Source organism: Penicillium crustosum (assembly GCF_028827405.1).
Source record: "Penicillium crustosum strain IBT 35664 chromosome Unknown utg000005l_segment0_segment0, whole genome shotgun sequence".
NCBI classification, from domain to species: Eukaryota; Fungi; Ascomycota; class Eurotiomycetes; order Eurotiales; family Aspergillaceae; genus Penicillium; species Penicillium crustosum.
In genome coordinates this window covers 4,213,918-4,236,083 of record NW_026623126.1, presented here as the reverse complement: position 1 = coordinate 4,236,083, position 22,166 = coordinate 4,213,918, and the positions used below count along the sequence as shown (strand labels likewise).

The window sequence follows — 22,166 nt, the reverse complement described above, 5'->3', positions numbered from 1 at the left end:
ACTGCATGATATCCTCGTATTGTTGTATGGTCCCCGAGGTTGCAATTACATGAAGCTTCATTCATTGCCTGGAAAACACATAAATAGGCCCTCAGTTCCTCTCCCAAACTCTTGATCACTGATTCAAACTGACTACACTCTCTACTTACTCTTTCAATCTTACTCTCACTCTCACCATGAAGATTAATGCCCTCCCCCTCCTGTTCGCCACTGTTGCCAGTGCCAGTGTCCAGGGCTTCGACATATCCGGCTATCAACCCAAAGTGGACTTTGCCGGTGCTTATGCAGCTGGTGCCCGCTTCGTTATGATCAAGGTAGGCTTTGACTTTCCCGAAGTTATTACGGATCCCTTCTCTGCCATGATACTAACTATATCAGGCGACTGAGGGTACCAACTTCATCTCCAGCTCTTTCTCGAGCCAATACACGGGTGCCAGTAGCGCAGGTCTCATCCGTGGAGGATATCACTTTGCCCAACCCGGCAGCAGCAGTGGTGCTGCACAAGCCACTTACTTTCTCGCCCACGGTGGCGGTTGGTCCGATGATGGCCTGACCCTGCCCGGCATGCTAGACATTGAATACAACCCGTCCGGCGCAACCTGCTATGGGCTCAGCCAATCATCCATGGTTGCCTGGATCAAGGACTTTGGAGAGACCTACAAGAAGACTGCAGGTCGGTACCCTATGATCTACACAACCGCCGACTGGTGGAACACTTGCACTGGTGGCAGCACGGCATTCAGTCAGGACTACCCGTTAGCTCTGGCTCGATACAGCACTTCGGTCGGCACTATCCCCGGTGGCTGGCCTTTCCAGAGCTTCTGGCAGAACTCGGATGCGTATAGCTTCGGAGGTGATTCGGATATTTGGAATGGCAATGAAGCCTCTCTGAAGACATTTGCCAAGACCGCTGCTTAAAGCAATTGGTCTGATGACAATTCCCCACAAGATAAACATGTATCTATTGGATTATGGTTCATTTTATGCAGATCTTTGTGCAGATCGCCTGGTTTTTATCTTTTTGGCAGCACTGGAATTGACTGTCCGTATATACCAGACAGACCCTCTTACAGTAATTGACGGCAAGTTCATATGCCCTATAAACCCTTGTCGCTACCAAATCGGCATCAGACTATCCATTGCCATGCAATTTTGTACCCAATTTTCATACACCTGATATTGACCTTAAGTGGATACAACCTTGGAATGTTGTAACTAATGACTCATTCTTATTCATCGTGACAGGCTGTATGCACGTGACTAGGATCTATATCCATTGTGTATTTATACCATCCCTTGTCGAGACAATTTACTACTCATGGAGCCAAGAATCAAGCGGTAATGACTTCTTTCAATTTTCACTCAGATGGTTTTCTTGTGAAAGATCTCTCTGTCGTATATCTTCTACCGACAGCCCTCTTGGGCTTTCTTGTTGTCCTCGCATGGCGTCGGAGGGAAGAACCGGCAATACCGACTGTCAACTCATACTCCGGTGATATAACTTTGAAAAGAGCTCAGGCGAGATTCACATCAGATGCCAGGGGGTTAATCAGAGAAGGGATTGAGAAGGTAAGTTGGATAGTTTTCATAACAAAACACTACGTCTAATGTAGAAACTTCAGTTCAATGGCCCATTTCGCATTATAACGTCTCTGGGCTCTCGGGTTATCCTCCCAGCTTCCTATACTGAATGGTTCAAAAGCTGTCTGGATTTAGATCATCAGGCGCTTGTCCACGATGTATGTTGCCGCCCCCTCTACTAACGAGAGATGGGAATTGACACACGGTTTCATACAGCAATATTTTGCGGCATACCCTGGGATGGAAGGACAGAGAGTTGTCACTGACCCTAGGAAGATTCTGATTAATGTCACCAAAACGAAATTGAACAATCAGAGCGGTCGTATGTGACAGCTTCAGGGCCCATGGTCTATATTGGAGTCTCACTAACATGGTCTTCCATCACAGAGTGTGCGCTGTTTCATGAACATATTACGGAGGCTCTAGAAGAGATTTGGATGGACCGTGACGGTAATTTTGCTCTAAATTTTGCCAAAGTGCTTGATTGACTTATTCTTCAGATTGGCACACCGTTGATTGGTCTCAACATGCAGTCCGCTTCGTCGGGCGAATGTCAGCATCTGTCTTTGTCGGACCGGAACTAGCTCGTGATCCTAAGTGGCAAGAGCTAATTCTAACTTCGACGATGAATACCTTTATGGGGATTCGATCCCTCCGCGCTTGGCCAGCCTTTCTTCGTCCATTAGTTCATTGGTTCTTGCCAGAACTCAGAAAATGCCGTCAGCAACTTCGCCTTGCTCGTCTGATGTTGCAGCCAATCTTCGACCGCAGGGGGTATGGGCAATCTCCCTCTACTAAACCTGATAAGATACAAAATTTTGAGGATACCATACAGTGGCTTGAAGAAATCGCTGCTGGACGCCCATATGATGCCGCTGCAGCGCAAATTGCGTTTGCGATAAGCGCAATGCACACAACTTCTGAGCTACTCAAGCAGGCCCTATTGGATATCTGTATGCATCCAGATCTGATTCCGGTTCTACGGGATGAAGCACAGCAAGCTGTCGAGGAGAGCGGATGGACAACTGCGGGTGTTTTCAAGATGCAGTTGTTGGACAGTGCAGTAAAGGAAACACAACGGCTCAAACCGGGGTCTTTAGGTATGTGTCTACTACTTCTGCCAGCTCATCAATTCTCTCATGTCACGGCACTAAATGCATGCTCTCGCAGCAAATCTTGAGCGAAAGGCCCTGCGAGATGTTATCCTTCCCAATGGCGTGACTATCCCTCGTGGAACAAATGTTGCCGTTGATTCATCTATGATGTGGGATCCAGCAATTTACCCCAATCCATTGTCTTATGATGCTTACCGTTTTCTTCGTCTTCGGAAATCGGGTAATGCTGCGGCAGCACTCGCATCCACGAGCCCGGAGCATATTGCATTTGGGATCGGCAAGCCAATTTGCCCTGGGAGGTTCTTTGCTAGCAATGAAGTCAAGATTGCTCTGGCTAAGATTCTATTGACTTACGATGTCAGGATTCCCGAAGGAACGACACCCAAGATTGTGGAAATGGGATTTGAAATGCTGAGTGATCCAGATGCGAAGTTGGAGGTTAGAAAGCGAAATGTTTTATAGAAATGATATTATAGTAAAAAGTAGTATGTACACTACACCAAACAATAATTATTTCAAGCTTCATTAAAATCAAGGAGGGCTGATACTTATGTACTTAGCATATAACTACATATGTATGTGGTTAGTGGGGGAAACCCCGGGGTACCGATGCGGATTAGTGTCTCTTGACTCACTTCTACATCTTCTTCCGTCATAAGGCTCTGGGTATTCTCTGCTGTCCTTCACTTCCGATTTATGCTTTTTATCTATGAAAAGAATTATGGATCTCATCAAATATGCCACCGAGCTTGATGGGCCAGGGCTTGCCAAAGTCAACGTCCAAAGCTTTCAAGGCCGCCGTCTCCTCGAAGAACTTTTCCCAGAAGCCAGCCTGACCAGAATGCAGGAATACAAAATAGTTGTGGGCATGAAACATCTTGCCAACCCCAATATGCATGTTCTCAAGATCCATGATCCAGTCAGTGGGGAGCTGGCGACCTACAGTCGCTGGCAGTTTCCGGCATCATTTGGTCCGAGTCTGGTCACTCTAAGTGAAAAGGCAGCCTTGTGGGCCAAGGACCCCATTCCACATGCACCCAGACCAATGAATGAAGAAGTTTTCAATGCCTTCAAAAAGCTCCTAGAAGATGGTCGCAAGCGATACACCACAGAGAACGATATTAGTAAGTGGCCCCCACATCCATTCCCGACAAGGGGATTTTGCTCAAATGGATCATCAGTCCTCGATCTACTAGCAACCCTACCGGAATATCAAGGGCGAGGTTTTGGTTCTGCTATCTTGAAATGGGGCACAAACAAGGCAGATGCTTCCCAGTCACGCATCTACCTCGAGGGTACGCCCGAAGGTGTCCCCGTCTACCTCAAATACGGATGGAAGATACTAGAGGAGGTGGTGATGGATTATACACCATTTGGTAGTGTTGGGCAAGAGTCCTTTTTCCTGATGATGAGGGATCCAGTTTCACAATAAGGGGTTCAAGGTTCATTTATAAATCTATATGTACTTTGGAGAGATGAATAAATACCGTTAAGGCACATTTACCGGGGATAGGTTTGAAGTACGAACATACTATTTCAGTGCATTTCAGTACATTATGCACAATTCCTTGTCGACCTGTTTAGATTTTTGTTAAAAAATCATATTGCACCCATGCACACACATGTATATATTTAGTTATAACTTTGTAACTAACTAGTTAGTGGATAAATGAACTGCCGGGCACGTCATTCCCCCAGGAATTTCTCACTTCCCCGCTGTTTCCCCTCGGCTCTGTCTCTCATACCTAAATGTGTATACACATGTATATATAACGATAGGTATTCATATTTGACAATGGCTCAGCTCAAATTTGCAATTCTTGACGATTACCAGGGCATTGCACCTGCTTATTTCAATCACCTCGAATCGAGAGTTGATATTTCCAGTTTCCCCGAAACCCTTGACCCTCGCGATCCTACACAACACGATGCTCTTGTCCAACGACTCCTTCCCTTTGATATTATCTTGGCAATGCGCGAACGAACTCCTTTTGCAGCCAAAACAATTGCAGCGCTCCCAAATTTGAAACTTCTTTTGACCACGGGTACCCGCAATCTGGCCCTGGATCTCGAGGCATTTAAACGTTCCAACGTGGCTGTCGCAGGCACCGAGGGCCGCCCACCCGGTGTGAATTCAACAGTTCAGCATACATGGGCTTTGATCTTGGGGCTGGCTCGAAATATAGCACGCGACGATGCAGCTGTCAAACGTGGCGCATGGCAAGGTTCCCTTGGGACCAACTTGTCTGGGAAGACACTGGGCCTGCTTGGCTTGGGAAAACTTGGGTCACAAGTAGGAAATATTGGCGCTCTAGCTTTTGGGATGAAAATTCTCGCATGGTCCACAAACTTGACACAGGAAAAGGCCGACGAGCAAGCGCATGCTCAGGGTCTGCCGGCAGGGACATTTGCCGTGGCTGCGTCCAAAGAGGAATTTTTCGCACATGCCGATATCGTCAGTGTACACAGTGTGCTATCGGATCGAAGCCGTGGAATCATTGGTGCGGCTGAAATAGCCAATATGCGATCATCTGCATTTATCATCAATACTTCACGTGGGCCCTTGATTGAGGAGCGGGCCCTCCTCGAGGCATTGAATGCGGGCCGCATTCGTGGCGCCGCGTTGGATGTCTTTGACCCGGAGCCATTACCTCTTGATAGCCCATGGCGTACTACTCCTTGGGGACAGGATGGACGCAGTGAAGTTCTACTTTCGCCCCACATGGGGTATGGAGAGGAGGAGCTATTGCGGGGGTGGTATCGCGAAACAGCCGAGAATTTGGAGCGCTGGTTAAATGGACAGGAGCTACTACGTAAGCTGAACTGATGGACAGTAGACAATGAACAATAGACATATAAATATAAATACATTGAGTTTGATCTGACGAGAAGAAAAAGAGGGGGAAAAAAAAAAAGTAGCCGCATGCAGATCAGGAACATTCCGAAAGAGTCGGGATTTTCGAAACAAGAATTGTATGGGCTGATGGTTCCAACTTCTTAAATGATTGACTGAGATAGACGTACATAGACTCACATGGATGTACATGGACTGTACATACATTTACCCTAAGCCCCTGAACCTTTACAAAGTGAAGCCGAGAACGTGGTCATGTTATGCATGTGGAGGCTCACCGAATGACGAATGCGTACGATCACCCGGCTAAAAGTTCACGTTCACGAGTCTAAATGTCTAAAATATCTACAGATTGACTCCTTATTTGAGACAATTAATTGTGTTTTAGGCCTGTGCCTCGGTCTTCCGAGGGGAAAGACCTCGGTTGAAAGGAACAATGTGGGATGTTCTCTACATTTCTACATCTCTACTTAAATAGAACCCTAAGTAATTCCCCCTCATTTTCAATTGCCTCAAAGATCTCTCCTATTTTCTTATTCTGATATCCTATTTATCCTCTTATTCTCATATCCTCTTACACCCCCTCCCCTTCCTCACTCCATACCTCCGTCAGTATGGCCCCATCCGCCGATCCCATTCCCGTGACACCCACCTTTGCCAACTACCCTCCTCCGACCCATCCCGAATGTCTGCGTGTTGAACGCAGTACGAAAGCATTCGCAAGCGGGGCTTATTCTCTCGTTGACCTCCCCGCGGGTGCCGTTTTCGCCAAGATCACTACGGCAACTCCTGGAAAGAAAGCCTACACGAGCGTGCAAACCGGCCGCGACACCCACATCGAACTCAACTCCGACCTAGTCTACTGCAACCACTCATGCGCACCATCATTGGTCTTCGACATGGGCCGCATGGAGGTGCGGGTCGTGGACGACCATCCTTTGAAGGCAGGTGATGCGCTCACCTTCTTCTACCCCAGCACCGAGTGGGATATGGACCAGGCATTCCAATGTACCTGCGGGGCAGGTGACGGGATCTGCAGAGGCTGGATCTCCGGGGCCAAGACCATGTCCGCCGAAGAGTTGGATGGGTATTGGCTTAATGGCCACATCACCGAATTGCTGAATGAGAGCAAGGCCAATTGAGGGGCTGGCACCCCAAACAATTGAAGGACTTGCGCTTATAGAGGATCGAGAAAAGCAAAAAAAAAAAAAAAAAAAAAAAAGATATCCCAAATATCCGATAGAAAATATATACTAGCGTTGAGACGACTAAAATACGCAGACGCTCTATACTTGTCATAAATCTCAACTACCAGCTCCCGCAATGATTGCCAATTGAATCATCCTACGTCGGTCAATTTCCTTCTTCAACATCATCAAACACGTCGCAACAATAACCGCCTCGTCTAGCTCCAGGGACTGTAAGGCAACTTCATCAATCTGCAATTCACCTCCATTACCCGCAGAAGATCGCGACGTGCCAGGTGTCCGAGAATCCTCTCCGCGAACTAGTTGTGGAATCCTGGGGCCCGGAGTCTCTTTACTCTTCCCCTTTACTTCCCCCACTGCACGAAAAACAATCAAATTGACTTTCTGCCCATCCGCCCTTTTTTCCTTGGCATATTCCCATTCAAACTGTTTACGTTTACCTCCAGGCATACCGAAGCGCATTGTGCGGGATGTCCATTTCCCCTCAACAATCACCTCCTCGGGAATGTCACTGGAAGGTTGAAGCCGGTACACAACGGGGTCCCGGTTCGGACCGAAGAAGTATTCGGTTCGGATAAGACTTCCGCGCTTTGGGTGGGACAGGGTCGCATTACCTGAGCAAAGCTTGTCCCGCGTAGAGATGTAGGCCTCGGTGCCGTCTGGATTGTAGATAAATATCTCGGTTTGGCGAGATGGCAGTGGGAGACGAAAAGCGCGAATCCCTTGCGCATTGATGGTTAAAATGCGTGAGGGGCAGAAAGAGGATGGACTCTCAATGAGTGTGCTTAGGGTACTGCTGGATCTCACAGACAAGTCCGAGGAGTGAACCTCCATTCCCTTTGTCTTGGGATCGAGTGTGGTTGTGGTGGTCATTATGGATGTGATTTGGCTCTGGGTGACGACTTGATCTCAGAGGCAGTCTATGTATGTTTGTTTGTAGATATATATATTGTTCTCCAATACGAGACTTGCCTATTTGGGCAACGAACTCTATTCCACTTCATTGGTGCTCGTGTTTCCATGACGTCCATCACCCGAACCACCTCCTTCGCCCATTCGCTACACATGTACTTTTCATGCTGACTATATCTGGGCTTGCTGAGCCTCACTCGTATAGCCCGTGTATAGCCCGCATCTCATCACACTGGGCAGTGAAACAATATCCCCGAACAGCCTCCAAAATTGGTTCCCAATGATCGGCCCATGCATCAACGGGTGCCTAAAGCAAAAAGATACTGTTTTACAGATCTCGATGGCTCTGGCAAGATGCATCTATTTCCGTGGAAGAGCCTTTCTATATAAAAAAAAAAAAAAAAAGCGCCCAAGTCACGGTCACGAATTTAGGGGACTACAGGCATTTCAATTCTCAATTCCCGATCTATTGATGCCGACCCGTTTCCTAATGGGGTATTCTAGACAATTCGGGTCCACTTGGGTGAAGTCACAGCCCCTTTCGGCAAACCTTGGAAGATCTGCACATGATCGTGTGTTCTATTATTTTGGTTTCCGCTCTTGAATCACTAAGAGCCAGATCATTCCATCGAACTGGGCTTGTGGTTTAGTGGTATAATACTCCCTTAGCATGGGAGTGGTCCGGGGTTCGATTCCCCGCGAGTCCATTTTTTTTGCTTTTACTTTGCTATGTTCCTCTAATTGCATTGTATTTGTTGTGGTTCTTTCTTTTTTTTGGTCCAATTCATGGCCATCATCTATTATGTGGACATGATCTATACATCGTGAGGTTCAAGTCTAATATCTATATCTATCAGCTGACACCAATGCCGCTATATCTACATTCCAATCACACTCGAGCCCAGATCTCTTGAGCAGTCAGCAGCGTACTCAACACCATGGTCGATCCAACCACCACATCACCCGTGGGCATCCAGCCCAGAAGCTCCAGCGGGATGAGCAAATCACAGCCATCCACCACGATCTGCTTGACCCGAGCAGAAGCCGCAGTCGGTTTGACCGAGGTAGCCTTCTCAGAGACGGTTTTCCGGCTCTTTCTCTTGCCATTCTTCTTAGAAGATTGCTCCGCGGGACCGACAAGCAGCGCCCAAATAGCCCCGGCAACGGAGAAAGAGAGTGCATAGAACCAGAAGGTATTGGCCTGGTCCATTACACGGTCATTCCAAGGTACTGCGTAGACCCCCATTGCATGAAGCTAGCTCTTCATCAGTTCCTACTCGCCGAAAGAAAAAGAAAAGAAAAAAGAAGGAAAAATTAAATAACATACCGTGGTCAAGTCTTCCAGGACAAAGTAAAGGCCAAAGCAAGTGCATTTAGCCAATTCAAGCATCCCAGCTACAGAACTGAATCCATCCTTGCCCAACAACGCAAACATGCCCTGGAAGGAATCAATGAACCCGAAGAAGCGGAAATATCTCCGCGCTACACAACAGACCCGAGTATCAGCATACATGGCAATCGGAGCCGGGGGTAGGTATAGCTGTCCCTCGGGCATGGAATTCAACTTACTCAATGCCAATTGTAACTTGACCGTGGTTAATTGCACGGCCAGGGCACTGCTCACAGTGAGTGCAGCGATGACCTGGGACACGCATTGGATTAGACGAAGGGTCTTTTCAAGGCCAGCGCCTGATTTGACAAAGCGAGAAAATTGTTGGATCATCGTCACAGCACTGCTATACGGCTCTGGAAACAATATAAAACAATATACTCTCGATGGGATAGGGGTGGAACTCGTGTGTCAAAAGGCTTGGAAGCGGGCTAGTCTCATCTCCACTAGTAGTGTTGCTTATTCAGCCTGTGCATGTTCGAAAACCCAATATATCCATAGATGTGAATTAATTTATATGCAATCGGATATTAATTATTGTTTGGAGTGGTTTATTCGGGGTACTCTGGGCATGATTGAAGTGGCTAGTAGTTGTGTGTTAGAGAGAGAGAGATATATATATAGGGTGACTAGTCTAGCACTACAGAAAAATAAACAAATTACACTTGATCATCTTCACAAACCATGAAAATAAAACAACTGATACGCAAATGAGACAATGCCTTTAAAATAGTAGGGATATATCAGTCCATCAGCTATTCACCGCAAGTAGGTTCTATCAGACCACTCGACAATATTTCCAAGTCTGCTCTACCGCCCTTTGCCGCCTGAGATATCCTGACCCAGACGGTACCCACCAACCTTCTCCCACTCTACTTTCTGTCGCGTGATGGGAAGCTGCCTCCGGAGACCCTTGAACACGCCCTCGGATGTTTGGACAAAGGCCCGGTTCAGCGCTTCCTGGTAATCGCGCTCCGCCGCAGCAATCCGCGAGATAATCGACTCGGCTGATACGGAAGGGATGGAAATGTTAATAGGCTTAGTAGTGTTAAGGGCTACGTTGCCATCTTCGTAGTAGTGCACATCAACGTGGATGTTGCCAGTCAGGGCAGAGGACGAGGAGGAGACGGGAAGTTGGTAAATTGCGCGGAAACGACCATTCCTATCGTGACAGAACGGACAATCCTCCCCAGATGGGGAAGCGCCCACAGCGATTAGTTTCCACCTAAGGTTTTATTCGTAGAGATTGTAATCACTCACCAGAAGTTGTTGGGGGAGTAGCGGTTGGCGACCAAGACGATGGCGATGGCAGAGTCATTCTCAATGGGGTAGACACCATATGAGCAGTTGGGGTAGTGTTCACGGGCATGAACACCGAAAGACTTGAGCAGCGATTTGCTAAACACGGTAAGCGGAATACCACCAAGACTTGAACCAAGATAGTTTCTTACATCAAGTCCGCATGCTCTGACTCCAATGCGTATGATTGTGCCGCAGATGCAGTCTATTGCCATGGTGCAAGCCCGTAAGCCTTCAATGTACCACCCCAGTTGGTCAGATGAAACCTACCTGTGTTGTGTGATCGACCTCGAACGAGGTTTGGCTCTCCGGGTCGAAGTAGCGGTTGTCTTCGAGCTCATTAAATCCACTAATGATGACCTTCCCAGCAAAAGTGTTAGTTCATCACCGACAGAGACCACTCCCGGCGAAACCCACCTCCTGACTTGATCCCGGCAATTTTACCGTTGCGAGCTGCGTCTCGTTATACCGTTTGAATGCAGGTAGAAGGGAGGGAACGATATCCTCCCCATCAGAGGTCAAGGATTGCACATCTAATCAAGTAGTACGGATCAGCATCACCGTTCGTGTAGGAGTCGATGTTGCGGGGTTCGGGACAGGCAGCGTAGCGCTAAGAGGGGGACTTACCGGCGACAACATCTGCAAGCTGAAGAAAAAAAATATCAGCGGTCATCCTTTAAGCTTCAGGAGAACGATGACTAGGAGAGTGGGGGGCTCCTGGATCATTGTTGACGTGCATACCTCTCCTGGCGGGGCACCCTCGATGAAGGCAGAGGCCAGTTCAACAGTGGAAGCCATGGTGTAGAAAAAAATGCGATCGACGGATTCAATATGGAGTAAGAGGTTCAAGCGCAATTGAAACCCTCGAGAGAATTGTCGGAGGTAGCTTGGAAGTGGTGATTGTCTGCGGAGAGAAGGAGAGCTGTCGGAGGCGGAGAGCGATAAGCACGTGGCTTGGTATAGTTAGGTACCTACATCCAGGCCTACGACGTACATGTTTACAATATTAACTATGTAGTTAGATAGTTAACTAGTTATGTAGACTTCAACATCTTGTAAAGTAAAATCATTCACGAAATAACTATGAGGTATCTGAAAAATCGCTAGAATAACAAATGTGTATCTTGCTTGATATCCATATCCAAATAACACCATGCTCTTAAAAACCCTCACAGAAAAAAAAAAAAAAAGAAAAAGATAACCCTTAACCCCGAGAGCGCATGTCGAAGAATATCAAATTCTGTTCGCAAATTCAAAAAGCTGCTTTCAATCAATGCTCATGTTCATAAAGCCATCACTGGCCTCGGTCATCCCTTGCAGGCCTACACGTTTCACACCTCCAGCATGAGAAATCGTTCGATTGCTCGATTCAGAACTTAGTCGTTCCGAGAACGGTGCACCGAGGCCCGGCTTTGGCGGCGGACCCCAGATGTTTGGGCCCGTATCATTGACATTGTGGGAGTGAGTCATTACTGGACTGCTTTGAACACTCACACTGGGCGAGACAGCCCGGCGCTTGAAAAGATTAGGATCGAAGTCATCGTCACGACGCCGCTTGCGACAGATCTCCCCAATAGTTGGCATGCCCGGGGCATGTGGTGTGGATGAGCGGGAACGCTGCTTGAAGGACTCAGCGGTAACAGAGCCGATGGTCGTGGACGGAGTCATATCCATAAACATATCCTCATCTGCTATAGATGAGGGACCTCCCTGACGAGCTGGGGGTGGGGTTCGGTATCGTCCATCAAACGAGTTCCAAAACTCGACGCCGCCCGAGTTGCGACTGGCTTGCTTGCCAAAAGTATCCGTAGGTGCTGTGTCTATTCCCGCTTTGACTACGGAGTCTTCTGCCGCTGTCGAATCAAACGAGGTCGAGGGCTGCAATGATGGGAACTCGCCGAGTGCAGGGGTTGATTCAGGTTCAGTGTCGCGGACCTGCCGGACCACTTCTGCCTCTCGTTTCATATCGCTATCAACTGGAGCACCTTCCTCCATCAAAGCGGCGCGAATGCGCGCAAAGGTCTTGGTTTTAGGCTGTCACTGGAGTTTAGCTTCTAGATCACTGAATGAGAGAAAAAAAAACTTACGAGTAAGCTCCCACGCCGGGTCACCGCGCGACGAATTACACCCAGTGGGCCGCCACCCTCCGGGTGTGGAGTGGGAATTGGGCTCCCGCTCCGCGTTGTACGACTCTCGCTATCGTCGCTCATGTCGGACAAGCGAAGGTCGCGTGTGCCAAGACTGAGACTCTCTCTGCGTGAATGCGCAGGCTGCCCCGGGGCAAAATAACCATTGGAGTGCTCGACACTCTTCATGATTGGCGGAGAGTGAGGGGTGGGACTAGGCTTTGTACTGTTTCCACTTGCGCTGCTGGAGCTGTGACGACTACGGCCTTTGCGAAAGCGCGCGCGTTGGAAACTCATCAAGCTGGCAGCGGCTTGTGAATATCCTCCCATCCACTCGTTGCCTGGGCTCTGCAGATTGCTGGCAAATGGACTTGGCGCACTTATGCGAGTCGGCTGTGGCGTATTGATCATAATATCGTCGCGATCAGCCATCGACTCATCGTCCTCCTCGCTGCTACTCGTGTCCGACTCCATCATATTCACACTCGACATGGAACTCGAAATTGTTGTACGGTCCGCCGGGCCCGATGTTGAAAAAGGTGGGACGGATGTCGCTCCAAGTGATCCGCGTCGCTGGGGTATCGCCATGCCTCGCCCTCCAACGGTGGGAGAGGAATCCGGGGAAGACTCGGCTAGGGTGGAATGGTGGAGGTTCGTACATGCGCGTGAGAAGTCGAGTCCCCGAGACCGTCGAGGGAGAACAGATCCCGGAGATCCGTAGATATGTGATGGGTCAAGTTTAGGAGAAAGAGGGGCGCGGTTTGTAAGTGATGGCGAAACGGCGGGTTTGGAAGGCAAGTTTAGCGAGAGGCTCGAATGCGACGCACTTGATCTTCGAGGTGTTGCGGGGAGAGCGGGTATTGCATTGTCGTCTTTGGTTGGTGCTCGACTGAGATCACCGGTCGATGGTTGAGTGGAGGATGTAGGCCTGGACGTATCGGATAATGAACGCGACTTGGGAGAGCGCGACGGTTCGAGTTGGTGTTCCAGGTCTGTTTGGTGAGGCTGAGCTAATTGTTGACTGAGTTTGCTTTCAAACCCGTGGACTGATGTACTGCGCCCTGGCGCTGAGGGTCGCACCTGCGCCATATTCAAGTCACTTTGATCTGATTTATCGATTCAGAGCAAGGGCGTACAGTGAAGGGCATAATTCGTCGGCACCGAGGCAGGAGAATGGGGTCAACACTACAATTGACGCCCGTAGAGCACATGCGCCGTGGTATATAACAAGATATACACAGTATTCGGGTCGATGTGAGGTCTACATTGCATTGCAGGTCGCTGGCTCTGGGCGGTTAACGAGATCAGATGACAACGCGCTAACCGGATCCGGACACAACCCCTCACATTGTATAGCGTGGGTGATCTATGTATGTATATGGAGTATATGCATGCATAATGTTGTACGATTGTATACTTTTCATGTACATAGGAATATACAATTGAACTGAAAATATAGAATTGATCGACCATTCAATGTTTCTCTAATATACAGAGAACCAACATGCTCATTCTTCCTCGCTCATGCCCTCACGCTAGACTCATGGCATTGCTGATTGGCACCACATGCCATTCCCAATCATTGTATCCATTCTGCAGAGCGGTTCCCTTGATCAAATCCGAATCGCGTGTCTGCCATAACTTAGTGATCACTGCCCTTGTTCTAGCAATGTTCGAGATCGTTGAATCGGCCAATGTTGCCAGGGACCGTAGCACAATCGCTCGTCCCGACCCCGGTTCCATTTCTGATTCCGGGTAGAGCTCATCATCGGATGGGTCAAGCTCCACGGCCGCCACAAAGACTGGCCATGTCACATTAACCAGCGATTTACGGTCAAGAAGGTCTGATACGACTCGCAGGATCTGGCGCACATAACTCTTCACCAAAGGTGTGGTAGGCCCAGCCCCATACAAAGAACAGTGTAAGTAAAGCATCGCAGCCAATCGCTTAGAATCTGCAACCAGACCAAGCATTTCTTCGTCACCCTCTCCCACCTCTTGGACCAAGTTTTCTAGCTGGCGCTCAAGGGACGCCGCACGTAGTGAGAACGATGCCTTGTCCGCCTCGGACGTATTTTGTCTCCTGGTTCGACTCATGTCTGTGATTTTGGCCAGGATCGAGACCAATTCAGGACTACATCCCATCCAAAGATCGATGTTGCGTTCGTCCGGTTTCCAGTAGTCAGTACCAAACAAGACCTCTTTGGCACAAGCTGTTCGGCCCATGACATCCTGGAAGGCAAAGAATTGCTCTGCGAAAGTTGTCACGGGATCCAATGGGGCTGTTGACTGCGATAATGCTATTTGCTGTTTTCTTCGCAGTCGGATTAAATCATTGGCCCCTTTCAGATGGATGATCCATTGTTGATCACACTTGTCCACTATCTCGTATAAACATAGCATGATCATGATAACCAGTACTTCAGGATCCATGGAACATGTCAAAGTTCCCTCCGATGAAAGCCGTCGACGAAGATCTCTCAAAGCCTCTGATTTGAAACGCAGACCGATTGCACCATAGCTTGGATTGCGCCTTGACCAGTGGCATGCTCCCAATGCTTGAATGGCTTTAAAAAGCGTAGGAGAAGCCGATAGACAGAATGGAAGAATCACAGAGGCAAACGGCGAAGAAAATGTGGAGCTGGCGGTTGTGCGAGGGCACACTTGTTGAAGATAGTAATCAAATAGCTCTCCGTGCCCAGATTTAGACAACTCTGGAAACAGCGCCAGAGACGGCGGCAGGCCTGGGTTGAAATTTAGGTTAAGCCCTCTGAGATGTGGGAAGTGTTGTAACCAGGACCATATTTGGTGGTTTCTGGAAAATGGTGAGTCGGAGCTTTGAGCAACCGAAATCAGTGCATTCAACTCGTCGAAGTCCACGTTCACTTCATCTGGGTGTTCGAATGTCGACAGACCGCTGTTTATGAAGCCCCAAGGGTTAATAGTTGGCACTGGGCACCACTCATGCATTTCCGAGGAAACGGAGCCGGGTGTAGGTTGAATTGCGCCGGTTTTGTTCCAAATACCTGCGCGCCCAAATGCCACTCCACGACTGATAAATTCCGATTCCCATTTTAAAACCAGATTCTTTGTGCATGGCAATCCTTTCTCCCGGCAGCGTGTGCAAAGAGGCTTTTTGGTGTCACAGCGAACACGACTTGCCCGGCATTCTTTGCAGCCATCGCGAGATCGGGTTTTCACCGGACCTGTGCGGTCTGCAGCTTTTCTTCGTGGCATACGAGTTACCAATTGTGGATATATAAACTTCACATGGTATGAATCAGCCTGCCAGGGTCAAAGACCGTAGGTTGAGATAGTTGGAAGTTGGGAAAGAAAATTGGAGGTCGCGAGTGGCGGATAAGGGTCTTTGCTCACCCCGCCAAATCTCCATTCTCCAGGTTTAATTTTACTACTGTCCAATGTGCTATGTACTAACTGTACTAACTAACTATGATACACAGGCCAAACAGAATGAATCGAATTGAAGTATTGTACTTAAGCATTCTTTTTCCACTCTGCTGCACAATCGCCAAATGTCACAAATTCAACCTCATCTCCCTGCTGTTTGAGCCACGAAATCATTCGGTCAATCATCCCAACCACATGGGCCATTCCACTAGTATCGGGGTGCAGGATCAAAGGGAAAACAAAGCCCTGCTCAGAATCTTCCTCAATTGATTTTTCGAGAGCTTCACTGTAGAGGAATGCAAATCGCGACTTCCAATTCTGCTCAATGGTGGTCGGACTGACAAATCCATGCGAGTTGGGGGCCGCTGGCAGATAACCAAGAGGTGTCATGTCCTCCATATACCAGTTGCATGGAATTTCAACCAAAGTCTGGGGAGTCCTGACTCCAGGGACAGGGAGGGGCTTCATCCAAGTAGAAGCAGACTGGGAAGGCGAAAAGTCAATGGCCTTGGGCTCTGACACTCGAGGGATAAAGTACAACGACGAATCATGATGCGTGAGAGAGGAATCTGGGCTGAAGTTAGTTTCCTAATAGTGAGATATGATACAAGTAAATCAACATACCGTATAAAAATCCAAACTCTTCAAGAACTTGAATGGTGTGTGTTCGCAATTGATATAATGGCGCTCTCCATCCTCGGGGTTTCTTTCCAGTTAAGTCGGTTGCCAACTGCACACATTTGGCGATGACTTCTCTCTCCTGCGATTCAGTCATTTGACTGGAGCCCTCGTGCGCATATCCGTGACAGCCGATTTCGGCACCCGACTGAACAATTGCTTTGGTTTCTTCTGGAAATGATTCCATTGAATGACCGGGCACAAACCAGGTCACCGAGGAACTAATTCCATGTTTCTTAAACAGGCGCAATAAGCGTGGGACTCCGACTTGAGCTGCAAAAAAGCCACTGCTGTAATCGGCCAGATTGGTTGTAGCCGAAGCACCAGTGCCTAGAAAGCCCGAGACGGCATCGAAATCCACGGAGAGTAGAATTTGGACTTTGGGTTTCCGGGAAGCCATCTGTAATGGATTTAAGTGTAAAATTATGATCGGAGTGAAAAGGCCAAGGGGTTATCAATTTATAAGAAATTCAAGATGAAGTTCAAGTACCCGAGAGGGGGAAAAGACCCGACACTTGGATCCACCCCCGCCATAGAGAATTCAACTTTCACAAACAATATGGACGCATTATTATATATATATATATATGGGAATTAATATGGGGATGAGCATAGACCAGATCATAGATCAGATCATAGAAGTACTACATGTATAGTGGATGGTACTAGGTCCAGCGGTTTTGGTCAAGGGTTTTTTGGTAGAGATGGACCTTCACGACATAGGGCTTGGAGGTACTGTGTATTCTTAGACAGGTAAGAAATCCTTTGACATTAGTTCTATGCTATATGTCTCATTCCAAACCGTTCCCAACATACTGAAGCAAGCCGACATGACCCTCAATCGCCCCGTTTTATTTCTTACAGAATGGGGGAAGTCGACGAATTGACCAGCTATATACTCTCCTCACAGCGAAGCAACCGCTTGATAGATAGCCTAGGACTACCACCATTGAAATTTGACTCCATATTACGACTCAAAGGTTGCATCACGGCTTGACGCCGGTTTGACTGAAGTGGAGAAAGAGCTTCCGCTTCCCATACTACTCAATTCCAGTCAGATGATGCCGCCTGGGCTATTGACCTTACTTCACCTTCGGTAAGCACAAAACCTCCCCGGGGCTGTCAAGTTAGTGATCAATCTTTTAAAAATAATTTCTAAATAGGCTCTCCTATGCCCGTATTCTCCTCTTTCGGCCACTGCTCGCTCATCTCTGTCTATCATGTCCCTAAGCGGCCTTGTCAATGGAAGCCTAGAAGATCATGTGTTACAACAGCATACCACTTTCTGTATAGAAAGTGCTCAAAACATGATCACGCTTGTATATGACAGCACTATCCTAGACCAGTATGGCATTGGCATCCTACCTTGGTGGATTCGCATTTTCTACATCTATATCGCAATTCAACACTTGATCGCTTCAATTCTGCGCCCGGTCATTTTTACCTCTACAGTTCCAGAAGTTTGGGGCTCCGCTATGGCTGCCTCGGAGCATATGAGCCTCTGAGCCAATCGGTCTGTCGACGTATGGCAATTTTTCGGTCTATGTGGCAAAAGGTCATAGATATCAACTATCAAGAGACCTTAGGGGAATGATCTCCCCCTAAGTAGAAACTCAGATTTTCCAGGATATTTTTGAGCACTTGGGCTTTGATATCGATCTACCTACCTTTAACTTCGATAATGCGGCTTGGCTGGGAAACGTGGATTGGAATATATAAAATTATTTACCAATGTCAACGATGACTCTGATGTTTCAACTTTGTTATTGTCATTGCAATTCACATTTTAATGGGAGAACAACATGCATGTTCGCTTGACTCGGCTTCAACAAGTGTACTCTTGTTATCCTCTTGACTGGACACAGCCACATCTAAACTTGGGTTTCCCGTAAAGAAGTTGACCGGTTTGAGACCAACGACCATCTTTTCAGATGGCATCACTGGCCAATCTTCGATTCTTGGATTGTGCGTCGATCCAAATGTGTGCCAAATAACTATGTCTTCGTTTCGTACTGTTGACTTGGAGTCCGGGTCATTTCTCCGCTGAGTAATGGCTGAGTTGATTCCTTCGCCGCCGAGGGACTGCATAGTATGATTCCCGGCTGGAAAAAGCTCGCCATCGTTATAACGAGTGATCCAGATTGCGTGGCTTCCATATTCGGATCGCTTTGCATGGAAAGACTCTGGATGGGCCAGTAGCAGTTGGCTGTAGCATGGAACGAGTTTGAATCCCACCGGCGTACCAGTAATAGGATTGACTTTTGCCTCATTGATGATCTTGAAGGTGCGATTCTTGTTAAAATCAAGATCTAATCCCCCTCATCTGTCACAATCTTTGAATGTGTTGTGTATCCGACCCCGAACGGATTTCGAACGGATGGGTCGTTAAAGGGCAAAGGGTTGGACTCTTCAACCTGCAACGAGTTCACAACACCATCTATCGCAGGATCAATACGAAGAGAGAACAAGTGTTGGTGATATGGCGCAAGGACACCGGGGGCAACAATAGTACCATATCCGACTTCGTCGTCAATGTTGATAGGACTGGTAGACAAGATCCCAGTGGCCCGAACTTCATAATGAATCGAAGCATCTTGGCCAAAGTGGAAAGCAAAGATATACTCATAGTTGCTGACTGTGATGATTGTCTGCAAGACCAGAATACGTGATCTCACGACCGCCGCATTTCCTGTACGGAAGTTTGTGTGCTTCCATAAAATCCCATCGTCTTGCTCATGACAGCAGATTACATTGGGCAATTTTAATGGTTCTCCCGAGGAAGTGCTGTGCCATCCATCAAAATATTTGATCAGTCCCAGGCAATCACATCCAAGGGATAAATTGTTCGCATTGATCCCAGCACCATCGTTCCCAAGATCGAATGCAGCTTTGCGTGGAAACGGAGCACGAGGATCACCATAAGGCACGAACATCTCTGCCAGAGACAGTCGGTAGAAGAGACTCCGACCGTCATAACGGATGTCGTGTAATGTGAGGCCCTCACGATAATTGAAACCCACGCGCATAGTCCATTTCTCCCAAGCCAACAGGTTTCCATGTGACTTGAAGGAAACCCCTTCCGGCTGGACAACCTGGTAGGGCTTGGTGGTTGTGCGCGGTGGTGGTCGTAGACTGGGATGATATTCACTCATAGTAGTGGAATGGATCTTGCAAGGGTCATATGGCCGTGCTTCTTCATGAACCCTTTCACTCTCGGACGAAGGTAAATGATAGACCTTGGTCACCTTGAGATGCTCAGAGACCTCCGCACACAAATCAAGTGGATATGCGTAATAGTTGGCGTCGGGGTTGTCCACCAATCGCATATAAAACCAACACTATGCATCTTATGTTAACTAGGATTAAGACAGTACAAATATCGTCGGACAGGTACTGACCATGCTAGTTCGCTCCGACATATCGTTCATGCCATCAGTGGCATAAGCCCACGGTTCGACAACGACCGAGGCCCCTTCAGGTAGCCTCAACTTTCCGATTTCATTTTGTACCCTTTCATCTGCCATACAAGCATTTTCAACATCTCTCATATAAGCGGAGTCAATAAAAGAGTGTTTTCCCACTAGGATCTCTCGTTGAACGACAGCACTCTGGTCCAGATCCACTAGGAACTCGGTCAATTCGTTTGGCCCTGAATCACCACGAACGATGACTTGGATATGAGCGATACGAGCAGGTCGGGAGATTTGGGGCTGCGCAAGATGTTCTCTTTCCAAGAATGCTATCATCTCTTGCTTTGGTGGTTCTTTCAAGGTGATGACGCGAAAGTTGAAGCTTTTCCCATGGAGTAGCTCTTGGACAACTCTTGCTGCCTAACATATGGTGAATAGAATATTTCGCTTTTGCTTGATATAGAGGACATACCTTGGTAATTTCCTGGGGCCCAAGAGGATCAAAGGGGTGTGTATCAGACATAATGGTGATATTTGGGAAGTAAAGTAAATGGGAATAATGAAGACAGAGTGATTAATCTGAACTCTTATAATTCAATAGGTAAGATACATAAGCCGTGTCATACACAAGCCAAGATAACAGGGAGATGCACGATATTCGCTAAGATATAAGAATAACCGAAAAGATTGGCTGGTCAATCGCTAAGGTAAAGAATAGCCGGCGGACCGGATATCTTCGACTCCAAAGGTTAGAACGGAAATGTTTTGGTCCACAGGTATGATTTTAATCCAATCTTTGAATATGATCATCTGGTTATGTAGTATTGAGCATGAAGACTCGAAGTATATGCTCTAGGCTTGTGTACTACTCGATAATGGACCGACTAACTAGTGGTATTATAAACAGGACCGAAAGAAACAAGAACGATATTATTTGCAATTAATACACAATAGAATCATTTCTAACTATACACATGTAGTCACATAACTAGTTTAACAAGTATGTATGTACTAAGTGGGATGTGGATTTCATCCCCGTTATCTCCCTCTTGCCCCGCCTCTAACTCCTTTCTCCCCTCCAAATTGTCCACTGAAGTCCACTGGGGTATATTCAGAGCAAATATGACTTCACCTCGCACCGTTCTGGTCTTTCAGCATGATGCCAGTCTGCACATTCTTGAAACCACAGTGGTGGCCATTATCCCTTTCAATGACCTCGAAGAATCCAGTCGTGTGCTCTTCAAAGATGCCAGCGAGGAACACCATGTCATTGTCACCGAGAAAACTATTTTCCATCCCCAAGGTGGCGGCCAGCCTTCCGACACGGGTGTGTTAAAAGGCCCATCCGGCACTTTCACAGTCACTGCTGTTCGCACAGATGCCAATGGACAGGTGCTTCACCTCGGTCTCTTCGAGAACTCATCATCCGCTTTCAAAAAGGGCGAGAGTGTCCAGCAGGCAATTGATGTGGAAAAGCGTCTACTATATTCACGATTGCACACTGCCGGCCATGTACTAGGCGCATCAGTTCGACATCTTTTGGAGAAAGAGATTGAGAACTTTGATGAATTGAAGGCCTCACACTTCCCTGACTCGGCAGCATGCGAGTTTCAAGGTTCAATCGACGGGAAATGGAAGGATTCTATCCAGAACAAGCTAGATACATATGTCGCTGCCAAAATGCCTGTTCAAATTGAATGGTGGGATGAAGAGGATTTCCGCTCGCGTGGGCTGGAGCGATTGATACCTGATCGCAGTTTGGTGCCTGCAGGCGAAAAGTCCCGTGTTGTTAACATCGTCGGAGCTGAAGTGTACCCCTGCGGAGGTACGCATGTTGATACGACCGATTTGTGTGGACCTGTGACGGTGAAGAAGATTTCAAGAAAACAAGGAAACTCGCGAGTTAGCTATGCGGTGAAATGATGTTGATTCGGTTGTGCCATGTCCACATTTTGGGAATACCATATAGATAGGGAGTGAGTAGAGCTTGACACAATAGACCAAAATAATGGAGATTTTTATGAGACCTTATTCCGAGTTTCTTTCTACCTCGGCAATGTGATACAGAAAAGTTCTACAATACGTGAGAGCAATGGGAATATGCCAAGACTACCATTTTGTTCCCTTTCAGATGTCTTCAAGACAAGGGTCCAACAGCAAAAGGCCTCTAACAGTGCGAGTAAAT

General features: G+C 47.7%; 14 protein-coding genes across 14 annotated transcripts; 7 read left to right on the top strand and 7 right to left on the bottom strand.

Moving 5' to 3' along the window:
* Positions 1-176: 176 nt before the first annotated feature.
* Positions 177-918, top strand: N7487_012294 (lysozyme; the record flags this gene model as incomplete). Its single annotated transcript, XM_056880024.1, has 2 exons — positions 177-314; positions 379-918. 2 exons carry the CDS (start codon positions 177-179, stop codon positions 916-918), a joined length of 678 nt encoding a protein of 225 aa, XP_056725343.1.
* An 819-nt stretch (positions 919-1,737) lies between these two features.
* Positions 1,738-3,158, top strand: N7487_012293 (cytochrome P450; the record flags this gene model as incomplete). Its single annotated transcript, XM_056880023.1, has 4 exons — positions 1,738-1,903; positions 1,969-2,031; positions 2,082-2,681; positions 2,752-3,158. The coding sequence occupies 4 exons, from the start codon at positions 1,738-1,740 to the stop codon at positions 3,156-3,158; spliced, it is 1,236 nt and encodes a 411-aa protein (XP_056725342.1).
* A 259-nt stretch (positions 3,159-3,417) lies between these two features.
* On the top strand, positions 3,418-4,128 carry N7487_012292 (GNAT family N-acetyltransferase; the record flags this gene model as incomplete). Its single annotated transcript, XM_056880022.1, has 2 exons — positions 3,418-3,820; positions 3,878-4,128. The coding sequence occupies 2 exons, from the start codon at positions 3,418-3,420 to the stop codon at positions 4,126-4,128; spliced, it is 654 nt and encodes a 217-aa protein (XP_056725341.1).
* Positions 4,129-4,491: 363 nt separating this feature from the next.
* Positions 4,492-5,523, top strand: N7487_012291 (D-2-hydroxyacid dehydrogenase family protein; the record flags this gene model as incomplete). The annotated part of the gene is made up of 1 exon (XM_056880021.1): positions 4,492-5,523. The coding sequence occupies one exon, from the start codon at positions 4,492-4,494 to the stop codon at positions 5,521-5,523; it is 1,032 nt and encodes a 343-aa protein (XP_056725340.1).
* A 641-nt stretch (positions 5,524-6,164) lies between these two features.
* N7487_012290 (uncharacterized protein) lies at positions 6,165-6,692 on the top strand (the record flags this gene model as incomplete). Its single annotated transcript, XM_056880020.1, has 1 exon — positions 6,165-6,692. One exon carries the CDS (start codon positions 6,165-6,167, stop codon positions 6,690-6,692), a length of 528 nt encoding a protein of 175 aa, XP_056725339.1.
* A 162-nt stretch (positions 6,693-6,854) lies between these two features.
* N7487_012289 (uncharacterized protein) lies at positions 6,855-7,631 on the bottom strand (the record flags this gene model as incomplete). Its single annotated transcript, XM_056880019.1, has 1 exon — positions 6,855-7,631. The coding sequence occupies one exon, from the start codon at positions 7,629-7,631 to the stop codon at positions 6,855-6,857; it is 777 nt and encodes a 258-aa protein (XP_056725338.1).
* Positions 7,632-8,252: 621 nt separating this feature from the next.
* Positions 8,253-9,393, bottom strand: N7487_012288 (PEX11 domain protein; the record flags this gene model as incomplete). Its single annotated transcript, XM_056880018.1, has 4 exons — positions 8,253-8,405; positions 8,566-8,925; positions 8,998-9,152; positions 9,240-9,393. 4 exons carry the CDS (start codon positions 9,391-9,393, stop codon positions 8,253-8,255), a joined length of 822 nt encoding a protein of 273 aa, XP_056725337.1.
* A 477-nt stretch (positions 9,394-9,870) lies between these two features.
* Positions 9,871-11,157, bottom strand: N7487_012287 (F-actin-capping protein subunit alpha; the record flags this gene model as incomplete). Its single annotated transcript, XM_056880017.1, has 7 exons — positions 9,871-10,222; positions 10,321-10,458; positions 10,512-10,564; positions 10,630-10,719; positions 10,777-10,892; positions 10,987-11,005; positions 11,101-11,157. The coding sequence occupies 7 exons, from the start codon at positions 11,155-11,157 to the stop codon at positions 9,871-9,873; spliced, it is 825 nt and encodes a 274-aa protein (XP_056725336.1).
* Positions 11,158-11,625: 468 nt separating this feature from the next.
* On the bottom strand, positions 11,626-13,574 carry N7487_012286 (uncharacterized protein; the record flags this gene model as incomplete). The annotated part of the gene is made up of 2 exons (XM_056880016.1): positions 11,626-12,393; positions 12,447-13,574. 2 exons carry the CDS (start codon positions 13,572-13,574, stop codon positions 11,626-11,628), a joined length of 1,896 nt encoding a protein of 631 aa, XP_056725335.1.
* A 441-nt stretch (positions 13,575-14,015) lies between these two features.
* Positions 14,016-15,455, bottom strand: N7487_012285 (fungal specific transcription factor domain-containing protein; the record flags this gene model as incomplete). Its single annotated transcript, XM_056880015.1, has 1 exon — positions 14,016-15,455. The coding sequence occupies one exon, from the start codon at positions 15,453-15,455 to the stop codon at positions 14,016-14,018; it is 1,440 nt and encodes a 479-aa protein (XP_056725334.1).
* A 525-nt stretch (positions 15,456-15,980) lies between these two features.
* N7487_012284 (polysaccharide deacetylase family protein) lies at positions 15,981-16,971 on the bottom strand (the record flags this gene model as incomplete). The annotated part of the gene is made up of 2 exons (XM_056880014.1): positions 15,981-16,462; positions 16,518-16,971. 2 exons carry the CDS (start codon positions 16,969-16,971, stop codon positions 15,981-15,983), a joined length of 936 nt encoding a protein of 311 aa, XP_056725333.1.
* Positions 16,972-17,791: 820 nt separating this feature from the next.
* N7487_012283 (uncharacterized protein) lies at positions 17,792-18,076 on the top strand (the record flags this gene model as incomplete). Its single annotated transcript, XM_056880013.1, has 1 exon — positions 17,792-18,076. The coding sequence occupies one exon, from the start codon at positions 17,792-17,794 to the stop codon at positions 18,074-18,076; it is 285 nt and encodes a 94-aa protein (XP_056725332.1).
* Positions 18,077-18,350: 274 nt separating this feature from the next.
* On the bottom strand, positions 18,351-20,504 carry N7487_012282 (amine oxidase; the record flags this gene model as incomplete). Its single annotated transcript, XM_056880012.1, has 4 exons — positions 18,351-18,863; positions 18,929-19,909; positions 19,970-20,401; positions 20,454-20,504. The coding sequence occupies 4 exons, from the start codon at positions 20,502-20,504 to the stop codon at positions 18,351-18,353; spliced, it is 1,977 nt and encodes a 658-aa protein (XP_056725331.1).
* Positions 20,505-21,103: 599 nt separating this feature from the next.
* On the top strand, positions 21,104-21,904 carry N7487_012281 (putative alanine--tRNA ligase; the record flags this gene model as incomplete). Its single annotated transcript, XM_056880011.1, has 1 exon — positions 21,104-21,904. One exon carries the CDS (start codon positions 21,104-21,106, stop codon positions 21,902-21,904), a length of 801 nt encoding a protein of 266 aa, XP_056725330.1.
* Positions 21,905-22,166: the final 262 nt, after the last annotated feature.